General features: G+C 37.4%; 1 protein-coding gene across 7 annotated transcripts in view; it reads left to right on the top strand.

The window, feature by feature from the left end:
* The window catches only part of LOC138696564 (A-type potassium channel modulatory protein KCNIP1-like), a 728,319-nt gene that overhangs the window by 610,561 nt on the left and 99,249 nt on the right, over nucleotides 1–18,509 (top strand). For all 7 annotated transcript variants that reach the window (XM_069821688.1, XM_069821685.1, XM_069821687.1 and 4 more), the window contains one exon: nucleotides 13,758–15,978. In XM_069821688.1, the coding sequence (XP_069677789.1) occupies nucleotides 15,834–15,978 (145 nt within the window). In that variant the 5' untranslated portion in view covers nucleotides 13,758–15,833. The remainder of the gene's footprint in view (nucleotides 1–13,757; nucleotides 15,979–18,509) is intronic.

Genomic DNA, 18,509 nt, shown 5'->3' with positions numbered 1-18,509 from the left:
GTTCTATATTCTACTTTACACCTCAGGCCAGGGGGCTGCACTAAAGTAATGTGAGGAAAAAAGGAGCCTCAAAATTAAAAAGGTTGAGTAACACTACAGTAGTCCACCGCTGTGGAGTAATGGTCAGCACGTCTGGCTATGAAACGAGCGGGCCCGGATTCAAATTCTGGTTGGAACAAGTTATCTGGTTGAGGTTTTTCCGGGGTTTTCTCCCAACTAATTGAAGCAGAATTGCTAGGTAACTTTCAGCGTTGGACCTCGGACTCATTTTGCCATTATTAATTCACATATCATCGTCATCATCCATACACGGCGCAGCTTGCTGTACTTGTACAAGAGCGCGGCAGTTCGGCTACCCAATCATTCACAAAATAGGGTGGTAAGCACAATAAGCCTAAGGCTGCAGTGTAAGCCTTCGGGTCTCTCCCCCATACAAGAGAAAGGAAAAACATTACAGTACATTCTACACAATCTACACCTTACACTTAGAGGCCCGCACTAAAATAAAGTGAGGAAATGAGAAAGGATGAGAAATTCTGATCTATATAGATTATAACAAAAAGTAACTAATGTTTTTGTAATTTGTTATAATGAACAAGAAATAATAAAATGTCGATTATAAATAATTTATTCATCTGAGTAATTTTTATCACCTTATGTTAACAGCAAACCGCTCGGTAGGACATAATTATGTAGATCCAGCTCAAGCTGCATTTATTGTAATTTTTCCAATTGTTCATCAAACGATTGAATAAACATGCGAAATTAGTTAAAGGAACTTTGTTTCGGTCTCGCGCAAGTCACTATGTATATTTATAAAAGCTTCCTTCAGGATTTTTAGAATTAGTAGCGAGTGAACACAATATTGTCTATTATGCACTCGTTTTAATACAAATAATGTGCAGCCAAAAGCTTTCCTTGAAGCACGCTCATTTTGAAACAAACAAGCCGACTGATATAATTAATCTGCTACGGATTTGCTACGCGTGACTGTGAAAGCAAACTGCCTACGTATCCGTAGTGCGTACTGTGTAGCATACGGATGACTGTGTAACGGGCCTTAGTTGCAAATCATATGCCACAATTATATAAATGCATTTTAAGTTATTTGCAACCAAAGCTCAAGATTTTATAATGCAAATACAGGGTGTAAGGGGTATAAGTGCCGTCCTTTTCACAGTCGTCGGAGACGGTCTACAGGATCAAAAAATGTCCATACAACATAGGATCAAAACTTGATAGTTTTCCCAGAAAAATATTTCTTCTCTTATTTTATTCGCGTTATACTACTTATATCGTTAATAAAATTACGAAAACAATTACATCAGTAGGAAAGTTATATCTAGAAAAGAGTTAATATTAGTTTAAATACATATTCGTATGTTCTATTAGTTTTCGAGAAATTAAATAAAATTGCATGCTTAAATTTGTTAATATTCTGGAGTGAGAGACGTGGCAACGTGTTCAGCAGGCAGTACTCTGCACAGACGTACGTAGGTACATTTCAGCTGAGTTCAAGCTCCCTGTCCATAGGTCTACTGCCGAACGGATGACAGTTCGGTACCGGGTATACGATAAACAACTTACAATGTCATTCACAGTTTAGGAATATGTTATTAATTTGTGGAGACAGTCGCCGTAATTCAAGTGAGGCAAGAAGATGTACCGTCAATGTTTCCCGCAATGAAGGTTACCTAATCGGCGAACTTTTGTAGCGGTTCCTCAGCGATTATTAGAAACTAGGAGTCTCTTACCTCATTTCGAAAATCACACAAACAGAAATTTCTTTTAAAATGGTACTGCTTTATAGAAGCGGGAGAGATTAAAATGTTGCATTTAAAAAAAAAGTTCGTGTGATTTTGTGCAGTAAACCATTATTGTTTATTTTTAGACGTACAATAAAAAATTGACCAATATTGTGAAATAAAATGGAAATTTACCATAAAGTTCTATTAATGAGATTGGAAATTTATATTTGCTATTCGTTTTATGTAGACAACGGTCCGCCCCTGCATTAGAACAGAGCATCTGTTTTGTACCGGTATGTCTGTATCCGCTTGAGCTGTACTGTGTACTTGTGAACTCCCTCCTCCCCATCCAGCAACGTTGCCAAACGCCTAATATTGTAAACTTTAATAATTAGTTAAATATTGCAATTAGAAAAAGATGTAAGGACATTTTTTCTTCCTTATGAAATGAACAGTCTTCAGTTAAAATAATGGCACTTGTACCCCTTACACCCTGTATATGCATATTTAAGAGGTAATATATATTTCAGCTTTTGATGCATACTATAGGGAGCACATTTTGTTATTTTTTTTATTAATCTGGTGTTTAAACCAAAGTTAAGAATACGGAAAATCGTAAAAATAGAATACAGAAGAAACTCAGACATTGAAACATATTACAGTAGTTATAATTTATTTACCACCCTGACAATATGCAGACTGTGCACTGTTGTTGGCGAATCATTGTGGACAATTCCGCGGCAATCAACAAAGCACTCCACAATTAAATACATTGCTGACTCTGCAAATTTATAATATTGGGATTTTATTATGGATGAAAATTGAGATCAGCCTGGATAGCTTAGTCGGTACAGCGCTGGCCTTCTGTGCTCGAGCTTGCGGGTTCGATCCGGGCCTAGGTCGATGGCTTAAATGCGACAGGCTCAAGTCAGTAGATCTACTGGCATGTAAAAGAACTCCTGCGGGACAAAATTCCTCCACACCGGCGACGCTGATATAACTTCGGCAGTTACAAGCGTCGTTAAATAAACCGTAATTTAAATTTAAATGAAAGTTGAGATTAAAAGACGCCGCCTTATCGTCTACTTCACACATGCATTAGATTTTGGCAGTTTCCACGAGAACGCTGCAATAGGCTATAATCGGCAATAGGCTATTAGCCTACAGGAAATGTTTATAGACATTTTTTCGCTCGCTAAACTCGAATTTCGCCGCCTAATATTTATTTATTTATTTATTTATTTATTTATTTATTTATTTATTTATTTATTTATTTATTTATTTATTTATTTATTTATTTGTTTGTTTGTTTGCTCGTTTGTTCGTTTGTTCATTTATTTATTTATTTATTTTATTTATTTATTTATTTACTTATTTATTTACTTATTTATTTACTTAATTATTTGTTTACTTACTTATTTATTTAATTACTTATTTATTTACTTACTTATTTATTTACTTACTTACTTATTTACTTACTTATTTACTTGCTTATTTACTTACTTACTTATTCACTTACTTACTTATTCACTTTCTTATTTACTTACTTACTTATTTACTTACTTATTTATTTACCTACTTATTTATTTACATATTTATTTACCTACTTATTTATTTATTTATTTATTTATTTATTTATTTATTTATTTATTTATTTATTTATTTATTTATTTATTTATCGGTTGTAGGAAGAAATTTGAATGTGTTTTTTAAATATTAATATCGTTACATATGTTGAGCATCTCAAGATATTGAACTACACAGCTTCAGAGCGTCTCTAAGGGCGTGTGTTTGCATTGCATAGATATTTAACATTTTAAAATATATTTCAGTAAATATATCTTCATCAGGTCTAGACGAAATGTGGTGGCTCCTGGAAATAAAGGGGCTGGTTCCAAATTAGTTTTGTCTATCCTAGTAAAAACTACCTTTTATTGCATATAAACTGCCTTTAAATATAGGCCTATACTTCTTTATTATTGTTAATAAGTCCAAGATCCAATTGGTATTCCTGTTGTTCACCGATTTACACACACAGGTACACGAATGAACAGATGTAGACACACATTACCGGTGCATGAGGGAAGTCTGCCTGTTGACTTGTAACTTGCTCTCCATACGAAGCTAGTATGATCAATGTACGTACAGTAGTGGCAAAAAAAAAACCGGACCGACCCTTGTAGCTGATTTCAGAGCCTTGTTCACTCCAGAGCATGACAGACTGGTAACTAAGACTTTCGTGGTTCGAATTCTGCCTGGGAAGGAAACTTTTTTTTTTGTTCCTTATTCAAATTTATTCTCAATACTTTTCGATTGCAGCGATATTTTACTACTTAATTAACTTATTATTTCCAGAACTTGAATTTTACCAGCAATCGAAAAGTATTAGGAATAAATTTGGATAAGGAACAAAAAAAAAAGTTTCCTTCCCAGGCAGAATTCGAACCACGAAAGTCTTAGTTACCAGTGAGTGAACAAGGCTCTGAAATCAGCTAGAGGGGTCAGTCCGTTTTTTTTTTGCCACTACTGTACACCCAAACTTGTAATCAAAGTAAGCAAACGCAGGACTGTAGTAATAACAGCATTGGATTTTACGCAGGTGTAATATTTTGCTGTGCAACGCGTACGATCACGAACCGAGCCGATAATTTGGGGAAGCATTACGCACGACCCATCACGGAAGGCTCTTTTGGTGAGACCCGTTAGTACAAGAGAATTGTCAGTTAAATCTGACGAACCTCCTTAGCAATTTCTACGGTACCTATCTCTGGGCTAAAATCCATCCGTCAGTTTCCATTATCTCATGCCTCTTCAGGGAATTATACTTGAAGTAGATGAAATGGACTTACCTCAAGCCCACTGCAGACATAATAGAAACTTACAATATCAGTGGCTTTTTAAATTGATGTGAAAAGTTGATGCAGAGTTCTTGTTAAACATTAACTTTAATTAATGTCTTGCCAAGAACATACATAAAGATGTAAGTAGCGTTTTCAGATCTTGTCATGAATATGGACCTTTTGGGGGACCGAGACGTAGATGGGAGGTTAATATTAAAATGGATTTGAGGGAGGTGAGATATGATGCTAGAAACTGGATTAATCTTGCTCAAGATAGAAACCGATGGCGGGCTTATATGAGGGCGGCAATGAACCTCCGAGTTCCTTAAAAGCCATTTGCAAGTAAGTCATGAATACGGTGAACGGAAATACGTTTCTATTCATACCAATAAATGGAAGTCATTATCCTACGATTGAGAGCAGTTTTATTGCAAACATTTTTGAGGTTAAAAATGAAACTTGAAACCCTAATAGCACGTTCACGGCTCGCGAAGCCACAAAGCATTAAGTTCAACCAGGCATACCGCCCCTTTGTGCTTCAGTGTGTTACATTGTCGGTCTGTGTGTTGACTTTTATAGAACTCGTTGCAAGGCCACGCCATTTGAGGGCAGAAAATTCTGCTGGCAAACATTTTTAAATCAGATCATGAGGAATCCGCAGGCGGCCGGGTTCGAGTCTCGATCACGTGAAAAACCCTTAGTGACACTTGTAGCGGACAAGGTTGCAGTTGGGGTTTTTCTCGGGGTTCTCTCGTTTTTCCCCATATTAGACATTACATCATCCCCTCGCCATTTCTCCATTTCATCATCATGTTACAACATTCCCCGATCGCCGACTGTCGATGTACGGAGGGGGCTGGCTAGAGACGAAGAAGTTGCCTGCTCGAAACCTGGGTACGCAGCGAACCTTATTGTTGTCAGTCGGTGTGAGTTTGGGAATGCGCCTAGCTTGAGGATTATCGCAGTAGATCGTAACAGATCGCAGTGCTGGGCCATAGTGCCCCCTTCCCTTAAATTCCATTCCATTTTCGTCAGGAACCAATGTCATAAATTAGCAATTCCGTCGATGAGCGGATGAATTACTGGACAAGTGAGTGAATATCGGGAAGTAGCAAGTCAGTAAGTTAACAGAATATGAGTGTAAGTGAAAATGAGTATAAATGCATGGATATCAGAATAAGTGTGGGAGAATTTGAGCGCATAAATATGACAAATTGCGAGAAATGTGACTTTATACAAGTATGAGAATAATCACTGTGTTGTCTGAGTGGCCAAATCTCCAGCCTGTCACGCACGCTTCGAGTCCCGGTCCAGCCTGGGATTTTCGCAGTTAGAGTTTTTCTCGGGGTTCTCCCATTTCTCCATATTAGGCATCTACATCATTCCGTCAATATTTCTCAATTCCGTCATTACTCCATAACATTCTCCGAACGCCGGCTGGCGACGCAAGGAGGGGGCTGGCCTAGGGATGTGGATGGTTGCCTGCTGAAACCTGGGTGCGCAGCGAACCGGTGAAGTCAGCCGGTGTGGGTTTGGGAATGCGCCTAGTATTCGCAGTGCTGGTCGTAGTACTCTCTCAAGAAATCAATTCATTTCAAAACTGCAGTGTTCGCCAGCGATTTTGCCAAATGAGTTATGTTAATCTCAACTGCAGAGCGAGTTACTCACTGGCGCAAAGTCAGTTGATATCTCTCTCAGACTGCAGCGGCGGCAGTTGTAACAGTAAACACGTTCAAGTCGCGTAGTAGAGTGTCGTAGGAGAAATGTAAAATACTTACCCCAGATAAGACTGACGTCCTACATGTAGGACACCGGACGTTTCACACAAATATGATAATAACATTGACTATGACAGACTAAATATAAGAAAAAAAATTGGAGGCAATTTATAACACATAAGGATTATGGTATCGTGATTGCCGACTATGAAAATCTTACACAGCAATGTTAAAAAAATAAAACGTCCGGATCCTATATATAGGACGTCAGTCTTATCTGGGTTAAGGATAATGTAGTTTGGGTTCATCTGCATCTATTCAACCTGATATTTCTGTTTCCGAAATGTATCCAGCATTGGGAGGTTATTGATTGGTGAACTTTTAAATGGAGAGAGACATTATGTACGTATTTCTATGTTTTAGAATATTGTTATATGATACGTTATTGAAAATGCTGCATATTGTGTTGTTTCAAGAAGTTTATTTCATAATTAAGTAAAAACTCAGTAATAAAATAAAATAATTACACAAGATAAATTACTAAGGTTGCTCTTTTTATGGATTTCATGAATTATAAATTCATATCAGGTACCGCTGTCGGTCCTTTTTCCGACCTCAGTGAAACACTTGGCAGCCTGCCAGTTTCAGATAGCATCCGGTAAACACGAGAAAACTCACAGCTAGATGAAATCCTTCGATTGGGAAAATGTCGCCTGTGTATTCCTCAACAGCAGTCAATGCATTTCCATCACAAAATTAATAAACAAAAAGTATGTCTGCATATTCACTAGGCAAATAAACGAATTAAATGTCAAGTGAACTTGTATTCAGTTCTGCGTGTTACGCTGGCGCTGCGGTGCGATGCACAGTGTGCAAAAGATCTTGCATAACACATCAAGTATAGTACCGTACACGGAACAGAAAGACGTTCCAGTATTTCTCCTCTTACTTTCTCCCCAACTGTTCAGCTGCGGTTTGTTTACGGCGATCATCGCCGGGCGATTGTCGTAAGGAGTTGCTAGCAGTTAAAATGAATGCGCACGGTTTCTTTACAGCGATGCTCGCCAACGTACAGACCGATTATTTAGTCCTGACAGCTCAGCGACGCAAAAGAGGGGAAGTAATCGGAGGAGTGAAGAGAGTTCCGGAGTAGAGATAAGGGCGAGCAGTCGGTAAAGGCAAGCGAGTGAATAAACCAAACACCTCTTGGCGGAACTAAATGGACTCGCCTGTCCCACGCGCACATCTCCGGCGACTGTCAGGACTAAATAATTGTACTGTAGATCGTTGGGCGCTACGCAAATCGCTGGAGGTTGCTTCTGAAGCAAATTCAGGACGCACGTCGCCGCATACATGTTCAATAATCGCAATTTAGAGAAGGTCATGTAGATATTGAATCGAGTTATGGCACCAAAAGAAATGAGAATTGACAGCGATGTACGCTGATAAAGAAACCACTTCCTGACATCGCCGGCGATGTGCGTCTGGCGATGATCGCCGTAAACAAACCGTAGCTTTAGACTTTGGTCATAGGTTTATTAGGTTAAATCAAAGTAGGTTAACCCAAACTACATTATCCTGAAGTAGTTTACGTTTCTCCTGAAACACTGTGTATGCTTACACACACACACACACACACACATAAAATAGTAGCTCTGGGAAGGAACGCGCCTGAATAATTACGAACATTTCCTCTTGTTTTGTAACATCTGTCTGATAATAGACGACAGTCTCAAACAGCCCCACAATTCATCGTGTGTTCACAATATGGGCAAAGTAATCCCGTTATGCTGTGTATACAGTATTTCTTTATTTCTGTTTTTTAATTTGGCGATTGTTGAGGGATGAGACGGCCCGAAGGGGTGGAGTGATCTTCCAGAAAGTGAATAATTACTGTCCTGTTTCGTCGCGCGTCAATTAAACAACAGGGAATAGGAGGTGCGGGGGTGTGGAGTTCCCTTCGCTACTTAATCTAATTGAAAACAGGAGAGTTTGAATCACTGAACCAGAGTGGAAGAACAGCTAACAATAAAAAAAGAACCGTATATTCACCTGACAGGAGCACTACGTTTGTTTCACCACATCATTAATTTCCATTTAAAGGAGGGAAGAAGCGAAGCAGAACGTAACGCATACGGCGCAGCTTTGACGTTGGCTGGAAATAGTGGTCGTTGTTCGAATCCCGCCCTCAATCCATTGCCAATGTGGTACAGCCAGCGCCAGCGTTTCTGCCGTGTGTCCTTAAGTAAAAAGCCAGTCATTGAGCACTTGTTGCCAGTGTAGCTGAGAACGGTACCACCCAAATACACGTCACGTCGGCAATCTGCCAATCACATTGTTTGTTGTCAGTCTTATTGTCCACTGACTGCGGTAAAGCCAAGATATTCACACTTCGCGCTTCTGGGGCGTGTCCTTGAGTATTTTGCCTAGTCAGTGGCATCTCTTGCCACTTCGGCTGAGAGAGGATGGCACCTCCTAAACAGAAGACACGTCAGCAGTCTGCCAGTCATAGTTGTCAGCTTTCTCTCCCACACAATGCGACAAAGATAAGATACTCGCTATCAACGTTCCCACTACTTATTTCACATGCCAGAAACGGTGGCTTTGGTTATACTGTACGTTATTTATGTGCAGACCCAACCCGACACCATACTAGAGCAGTAGGAGTAAAGTTTTGCTGCCCAATGTTGACGTGTCGCAAGAGATCCTTGCCTTACCTTCTAGGAATAAGATCTGCCTACTAGAGATGAGCAGGGGCTGCTCTCGTGCTGAGTTAATTCTTAGCTTTGCTCTACGCGGGTCTGATAAGTTGTGTCATATCATGCAGACTTGTACACTGACGTCCAAAGATATCTGATCCTACTAATCGATAGTGACCGATAATTTGTTGGTGTAAGTGTGGCTTTTTAGTTATTACTTCTATGAATAAATGACGAAGATAATAGCCAGTGCTGCCAATCGTACATATAAATATACCCGTATTAGCCACCGGCGTAGCTCTGTGGGCTAAGGCGCTAGCCTGTCGATCCGGAGTTACGTTCGGGCGCGGTTTCGATTACCGCTTAGGCTGATTACCTGGTTGGGTTTTTTCCGAGGTTTTCCCCAACCTTAACGCAAATGTCAGATAATCTATGGCGAATCCTCAGCCTCATCTCCCCAAATATCATCTCGCTATCATCAATTACATCGACGCTAAATAACCTCGTAGTTGATTCAGTGTCGTTAAATAACCAAGTAGAAAAATTACAGAATAAAAATATATACCCTATTATAGAATTCAACTTTTCATACCACTCTACTGATTGTAAAACAACACTGGGTTTAGCTAGAAACCTCTGATATTGTCAATTGTGAAAATAATTTATGCTTAATCTACATGAATCATTTTCTCTGACACTTTTTTAACCGTCCAATAATGGTGCCACCTATTGAGAACTAGCAGAGCTCTTTCAAAGTTTACCAATATTTATATCTTTAGTTCTGACATCCCGTGGTTGGAAAGCTCGCTTACACGATCATAAAATCGTAGGTCAGATATTTTTGAACGTCAGTGTACTATTTAAAGCTGTTGCTGCGCGGGCTAGGAGTAAAGCATATTGTATACCTAAAAGGAGTAGCTTACCGATGCAGATCTGTAAATTCTGTTGTCAGTTCTGTAGTACTGAAAGTAACATGCAAACCATAGCGTATAGAAGGAATGCGAACTATCTTTTCTTCTTCACAGTAACTTGAAGTGAACGAAAGGTGCATATATTAGATACGTTAAATTATTATTACAACGAAATTCTATATTGGAAAAAAAAAATAAAAAGCAGTATCTATATAAAGAAACCTTTCCTCGTATTTTGTTAGGTCTACTTATTTCTTTCTGTTTCGGTTAAATACCAATTACGGTCGAACACATTGTATTGTAATGTGTTAGGCCTTTATCTTTTCCACATAACTCGCAATGAAATTGTATTAGAATACTGCCTTCTTAATTCAGTGCTGCACCGTGATGTCATAGTTTTAAGAAAAATAGTCTATGAAGGTCGTGATTCAAGCATACATGTTCAAAGCTCTCTAGTATGTAGTTCACAAGTCAACTAGTTACTATACTGCTTTCCATAATGACTGACAGGCAAAGTAAACATTGCCGGTAGGGGATGGGTCACATTCCAGACTTATTTTGAAGTAGGGCAGAGGTAGAACACTTCGGACCTTCCAACTTGAAGATAAGTGTGGGATGTGACTCCTGTCATTTATTGAATAGCAATTATCTTCCTCCCTTCCTTGGCCGGCAATGTTTAGTTTCCTATCAGACATTATGGCACGCAGTATAATCACTAGTGTGTAGTACAGACTTGAGCTTTGAGACACGGCCTTAGTAAACTAGTGAACTACTTTTACTTGGTTAGATTTTCTGAAGGCTTGTATGTGAACGCATGGAAAAATCCTTATAAATCTGCTAATATTTAAACTCCACATGCACAAAAGTTGCAGCTATGATTTGATGTAATTTTTACAACGTTGTAATGGATCATTTAGGAATATTTTCGGGTGTTAGACTTAACTTTTAGGTGCATAGTTTTCTCTTTACTCACTATTACATATATTTCAATCAGTCAGTCAAATTCCGTGTCACCCACTGGCGCAAAGGGCCGCAAACAAAATGTTCTCTTTTGGCCAGTACGTTTAGGTTATCTCTTTTACGCTTCTCCTCCAAGTCTTCCGAGGACTGCATCTGTGATACCTTCCTTGCGGGTTCCATCTGAAGACTTCCTGCTCCACTGCGTCCTCTTTCTTCAGGATATAACCGAAGTATTTGAGAAAAAATGATTTCAAATTTGCGTATTGACTGATGCACACTTTTTAAAATCAAATTATGTAAAGAGCTTCATTCTTCTACTGTTACTTCTTAATAAGATATTTAAACTATAGAGTATTTATAATATTCTTATGATTAGTTACGTTTTAAAAAATTAATTTCATCATCAAAATCACTTTAATTAAAATTCATAACTTCCATAAAAAATACTTCAAACTTTTACATCATTATCATAATAATAGTCTACTTTTACCGTACTTCAGTTCTGAAAGTATACACAAAATTTCAGATTTCTAATATAATTTATATTTGAAATGTTTTGTTTTTTATTTTATTGGGTTATTTTACGACGCTGTATCAACATCTAGGTTATTTAGCGTCTGAATGAAATGAAGGTGATAATCCCGGTGAAATGAGTCCGGGGTCCAGCACCGAAAGTTACCCAGCATTTGCACATATTAGGTTGAGGGAAAACCCCGGAAAAAACCTCAACCAGGTAACTTGCCCCGACCGGAATTCGAACCCGGGCCACCTGGTTTCGCGGCCAGACGCGCTGACCGTTATTCCACAGGTGTGGACTTGAAATGTTTGTACACTATATGCAAATTCAGTAATATTTTTATATAGAGAATAAAAGAACTGTGCTTTTAAAAGTTATGCCTCGCAACCTAAAGTGTTCTAAATGACCAATTATAACGTTGTAAATTCCACCACGTGGAGAAGTGGTCTGCATGTCGGACTGCGAAACTGCGGGCTCCAGTTCGAATCCTGGTTGGGACAAGTTACCTGGTTGAGGCTTTTTCGTGGTATTCCCTCAACCCAAATGTTGGGTAACTTTCAGCGCTGGACCATGGACTCATTTCTCTGGCATTCATTCATTCATAATATTCTGCCCAAAGGGAGGTCTTTCACTGCAAACCCAGCATTTTCCAGTCTCTCCCATTTTCTACCTTCCTCTTAGTCTCCGCATATGATCCATATATCTTAATATCGTCACTATCTGATTCCTGCTCCGAACTCTTCTTCCGTTCACAATTCCTTCCAGTGCATCCTTCAGTACGCAGTTTCTTCTCAGCCAGTTACCTTATTCTCTTTCTGCTCAGTTTAAGCATTATTCTTTCTTCACCCATTCTTTCCAACACAACTTCATTTCTTATTCTGTCTGTCCATTTCTTACGTTCCATTCTTCTCCATATCCACATTTCAAGTGCTTCTGGTCGCTTCTCTTCACTTCATCGTAATGTCCATGTTTCTGCCTCATACAGTTCCACACCCCACACAAAGCACTTCACTAGTCTCTTCCTTGGTTGTTTTTCAATGCTCCTTTTTTCTATTAAAAGCTTCCTTTGGCATTGCTATCCTCCATTTGACTTCCTGGCAGCAGCCCATGTTATTACTTACAGTACATTCGAAGTATTTTAATCTTTCCACTTGCTCTGCTACCTCGTTTAGAATTCGCAAGTTTATCTTCTTTACTTTCCTTCCTATGACCATAGTCTTCGTCTTGTTTGCATTTATCTTCATCCCATACTGCTCAGAGTTGTCATTTGGCTCCAGTAGATTGTTATTTTGTTGTTTAGTCAACTGTCCGAAGATAGGTATGGACCCCACAAGTGACACCAACAAGACATCACTAATGAGGCAACTAGGCCAGGAGATAATGGGGTAGGCGGCCAGTTCCTTTCCCCCTATCTCAAATTAATTATAATTGATTGAATTAAATTAGCTCATAAATTAAGTTACTACTTTACCTTATAGGTTTATCTAAATTTAAATAAATATGTAGTCTACTAGTCGTTAAAACTTAACTGAAGAATATTGCTGGAGAACCTTTTAAGTGTAGTGTAAATATTCGTTATTTAAATATGTATTGTATTGATTAAGGCTGGTTGAGTGGAAGAGAAGGCCATATGGCCTTAACTCTGCCAGTGAAAATAAAATATTATTATTATTATTATTATTATTATTATTATTATTATTATTATTGTTGTTGTTGTTGTTGTATACATCGGTGACTAGTTACTTATTACACTAATCCGACTTCAGCTGTAGGGTAGAGTTGGGTAGTATCGGACATCGAGTAATATCGGACAGTGAGTTTCTTTCATCTACCACCAGATGATAGAATCTGAATGACATGGTTACGTTTCTGTGATGTCGCATACAGAAACGTACCGGTAACCATGTCATTCAAGTACTACGATCTGGTGGTAGATGAAAGAAACGCACTGTCCGATAATACCCGATGTCCGATACTACCCAACTCTCCCCTATACAAACAATTGTTCTTTCTCTGACACTTATCTTCATTCCATACTGCTCACAGCATATTCCATAGTAATTTAGCTCCAGTAGCATATCCCTTAGTAACACCTTCATTTCACTCAAACGCTAGATAACCATCGTAGTTGATAAAGCGTCATATAATAAACGAATAAAAAAAATAAAATAATGCTGTAGAACTTGCATCAAATTACGGCTGCAAATTTTTGTACATATGCAAAATAAATACTAGGAAATTTAGAATGATTTTCTCATGCGTTCTCTTACAAGACTTGTAGTGTACCAAATTGTCAACCTAAAACCAAATCGAGTTATCCAGGTCAATGTGATCGTGACTTAAGGCTATTGGTATGCTCCCCAGGTGAAGACGCCGCCCTGCTTCCGAAGTGACGTCACCGTCTGGCTGCTCTAACCAGATAAACATCACTAACCACCTCAACGTCACGTCTGAGCTGAGACAACTAACGGCCTTGTAGTATAGACTCCGAGAACACTAACCACTGAACGTCTTGCAGCGGAGGATGAATTCAACTTCCAGCGTAGAGGAATAATCCAGCTTAAAATTCTCCTTCGCTCGTTATGTCCCATTGATTTATCATAGATCTCCACAGACCACTCCGAACCAAACATAAATTCCTCGGCCGTCCCCTATCTTAGGCCGAGGGTTCAAGTGCGAACAACTCTAGCGAATATATCTCATTTTGATTGCAAGAACATTCCCTAAATCATATCATTTCTGATATAGTCGCTGACAACCTATAGTTCATAACAATTTGGTACGGTGTGTTTAATTCCATAAAATTAGTCTGTGATTGATCAATACATTCTTTATAATACAAGAGACATTTAATAAGTTAAATTCCTTGAAGACAAGAACGATTTTTTAATACACAAAATAATAAAAAGTACATTACATGTAGATAGCTTTTTAAATTGAGAGAGGAATTAATTGTCGTATTAAAGTAATTTTTATGTCCCTTGAAGTGGCAAAGAAATGCAGAAGAGCTTATTCATAAGACGGTGAAAAAGTGTGGCTTACTATTTCCAGTCGTTACGCATTTATTGTTCTTTACTCACTAACTATTTCTCAAACTCAAAAACAGCGGTGATAAATAATCAGATTATCCCTGGTTTAACTGTTGCATGATATAACAAAGTTCAATATCTCTTCTATTTAAAAATTCCTTCATCTGCTGTAACTTTGAAATTCAGCAGTATATAGTGATTAAAAGTTACTGAAATTTTCCATTGCTCTTGTAAACAAATTCTTCATATTTCAAGTGGATTTAAATAATTTTATTCAATAAACTTCGTATCCAAACGGAATTAAAATAATCTTAAATCAAATGCTGATTGTCCGTTAACATTTTTCATATTTAAGTAATTTTTTGTGTTTTTTCATCATTTTGGATTAAATCTCCTCAAATCTTGACTTAGGAAGTAACATATCACGAAGTTATTCTTATAGAATACATTTCACAAAATTGAATGAAATATTAAGAAAATAATTGTAGCACCTTCAACACTGTATCAGCAGTGAAAAATAGAAATATATTCTTGATACCCAGAAGGATAAATCTTGTCTTGTGCTGTTAAAGGTTGTATTAGGAGAAATAACAAAAGAGAATTCTGATTGTCTTCTCTCTCTAGTTTAATTTCGCTTAGCGTGAGAGAACATAGTACTGAATCTTTAGTACTAATTGTATGTCCTTATATCTGGAAATACACGTAGATCATAGGAATTAGACTGACAAAAAAGAGCATTAAACACATATTAAACAGCCTTTAATTCTGCCGGAGAAACTCCATAGTGAAAACTTTCGTTTTAGAAGTTACAAAATAATCAGAGAAAGGAAGTTCTCAAGAACGTTTTGTGTTTAAATTCTGGCTGAATCATAAAACCAAGGAAAAGAAAAAAATTCGAAGAAGCAAGTTGGTGAAATAACGTTGCTGAAATTTTGTTTACATTAGCAAAATAAGAAGAAATAAAAAATAAATCTGTAGCATTCTATTGTGTTAATTATAATTTCAAAAATTCAGAAAGAGTGGGAAGCTAAAATAGGAAAAGATTCTTTAATTGAATCTTTCCTTTCGTTGATCTTATTCTGGCAGAAATAGAAGAGTAGAAAATTGTCACATTTGAAAAAAGAACAAAGAGGAGAATTAATTTTGAAATCACATCTTCCTGATCGCATTCAAATAAACTGTTGAATAGAAGAAAGAAGTCAAGAAAACAGAATTCAAGTTGTAAGTCTTCCGATTTGCTGATCAAATCCCGCCAAAAGCAGAGGCACAGAGAAAAGGCAGAAGCAGAGGAAAGAATCCGTTGGAGGTTCATTTTTCTTGAGCAAACTCCGCCGGAATTGGGGGCACAGTGAGAAGACACGATGAGCGTCACAATAATCATCATTCCTCCTCCCCGGAATGGCAGCCCGTGATGCTAGGGATGGTGAGCAGCCATCCAGGAAAACACGGCCGCCACCGGCAACACCAGGGCAACTCGAGCAAGGTCACCCGCTCCCTCTACCGCCGCGTCCTCAACTACGTCAAGCAGGCCTGGACCGGAGTCAAATTCGCTCTAGGTAACGCAACATTCTGTAATTCTGTTGTGGGCCTGTTTTATTTCTTTAACGCCAAGCGACTCTTTCATTACCTGCAGAAGCTATATCGGTTTCCATCATGCGTCTCCCAAGATATTTTTTGCAAAAGAACCTCTTGAACATTCACTCATCGTTACCACTTATTATATTTTAAATTAAAATAAAACGCATAACTTTATTTTAAAATGTTTATCACGAATGAAGTATTACATTTTGTACGATTTATTGGGTTTAAATTCTACACTTTCTGTCTTTCACACGTTCAATCTTTTAACAGGAATAGCCTGTTCATTGTAGGATGACTAAAAACATTTACACCTGGGGCTTATTTCTTAAAACGATTACTTAGACCAGTGGCAAACTGACAAAGAAAGTATAGGCAAGTAATGTATTGAGTAAATTTTGTTTCTTGAAGATTTTTGGCATGATTGTCAAGATGATAGACACTGCTTCGTAAAATGAGAAAGAAAATGAATAGTTTTGGTACATTTTCATCAAACATAACAAAATATGGAAAACCAAAAAATACAATAAAACTGAAAATTGCTCTCGTGGCTGAAAAATCATTAATTTGGCCTGTGTTTCGTCTGAATTTATCTCCAATTACAGTTAAAAGCTGTTTAATATTTATTGAAATTAATCTGAATCGTCCATTAAGATGGGAGGTAGGCCTACATCTTTCGCTAGTATAATTTCACTAATATTTCACCATTTTTTTCCTCTGAATCTAGGCCTATAGGTCCTCTGGAAACAAAATTGGCATGCTTAATATACACTACCAGTACATCAATAAATAATTTTAATGTTTTTTTATCCAGTAGTTATTTCATTTTTAAATTATGGAATTTTTTTTAGATTTTTTTTTTCATCCGGACAACATTTAAATGATAAACCAAAACGTACTTAACCCTTTCCAGCGTAGTGGTTGTTCAGAAGAACCACAGTTTTCTTTCTTTCTAAATCTTATGGCACAGATATTCCACCAAGAACCATCTCTTGAGTATACATAGAGATGCAATCTGTGTTTTGAAATTGTGCGCAGAGTTAAAATGTTGAAAAAAAAGTTGATCGAAGCTTTGTTATGATCCATGATACGAAAAACTTAAAAAATAAAATGTGCTGCAAAGGGTTAAGATATCTTAATGAAACTTTGTGTGCACGTAAAGTTCTCTCATGTGAACAAAATAAAGTAAAATCTTTGAGATAGAATGAATAGTTTTTAATAATATTTATCAGAATCAATCATTTAGAATTTTTAAAAGAAATTAGTACAAAATGAAATACAAAATTAAAAATATTTTTTAAAGTAGCATGTTACAGATTTTAGTATATATGTGTATCAGTTATTCATAGATTTCAAAAAGGATTATGACTCGGCTAAGAGAGAAGTTTTATATGTTATTCCTATGGAATTTGGTATTCCCAAGAAACTAGTTCGATTAATTAAAATGTGTCTCAGTGAAACGTACAGCAGAGTTCGCATAGGTCAGTTTCTGTCAGATGCGTTTCCAATTCACTGTGGGCTGAAGCAAGGAGATGCACTATCTCCTTTACTTTTTAACTTTGCTCTAGAGTATGCCATTAGGAAAGTTCAAGATAACAGAGAGGGTTTGGAATTGAACGGGTTACATCAGCTGCTTGTCTATGCGGATGACGTGAATATGTTAGGAGAAAATCCACAAACGATTAGGGAAAACACGGAAATTTTACTTGAAGCAAGTAAAGCGATAGGTTTGGAAGTAAATCCCGAAAAGACAACGCAGAACTACACGCATTGTATTCTTCACCTGACATAATTAGGAACATTAAATCCAGACGTTTGAGATGGGCAGGGCATGTAGCACGTATGAGCGAATCCAGAAATGCATATAGAGTGTTAGTTGGGAGGCCGGAGGGAAAAAGACCTTTAGGGAGGCCGAGACGTAGATGGGAAGATAATATTAAAATGGATTTGAGGGAGGTGAGATATGATAGAGACTGGATTAATCTTGCTCAGGATAGGGACCAATGGCGGGCTTATGTGAGGGCGGCAATGAACCTCCGGGTTCCTTAAAAGCCAGTAAGTAAGTATGTGTAGATATGTTTATTAAAAATAGATCAAAAGAATTGCATAAAATTTCAAATATTTGAGTAATTTATAATTGAAACACTGCCCGGCTGAAAAGAAAATTTCGAAAATATTTCATAATTTAAGAAAATAGCTATTGGGTTTTCAAAAACATTAAAATTACTTATTGATGTACAGATAGTGTATATTAAGCATGCCAATTTTTGTTTCCAGAGAATCTATAGATTCTAAGAAAAAAAATATTGAAATATAGTAAAATTATGCTGACAAAAGATGTATCTCCCCCTTAAATTCATATCTATTTTCCATACCAGAATAAACAACACTTTTTCTACACATTTCTTTCATTTTAGAGTTTATATTACAATATCCCATTCTAAATCACTTAACCACATTTCTTGAATATTATTTTTTTCTTCACTGCTCCGAAAGTATAGAATTATAG

Source organism: Periplaneta americana, chromosome 3 (genome assembly GCF_040183065.1).
Source record: "Periplaneta americana isolate PAMFEO1 chromosome 3, P.americana_PAMFEO1_priV1, whole genome shotgun sequence".
In the NCBI taxonomy this organism is placed as follows: domain Eukaryota; kingdom Metazoa; phylum Arthropoda; class Insecta; order Blattodea; family Blattidae; genus Periplaneta; species Periplaneta americana.
This window is presented reverse-complemented; position numbering and strand designations above follow the sequence as displayed.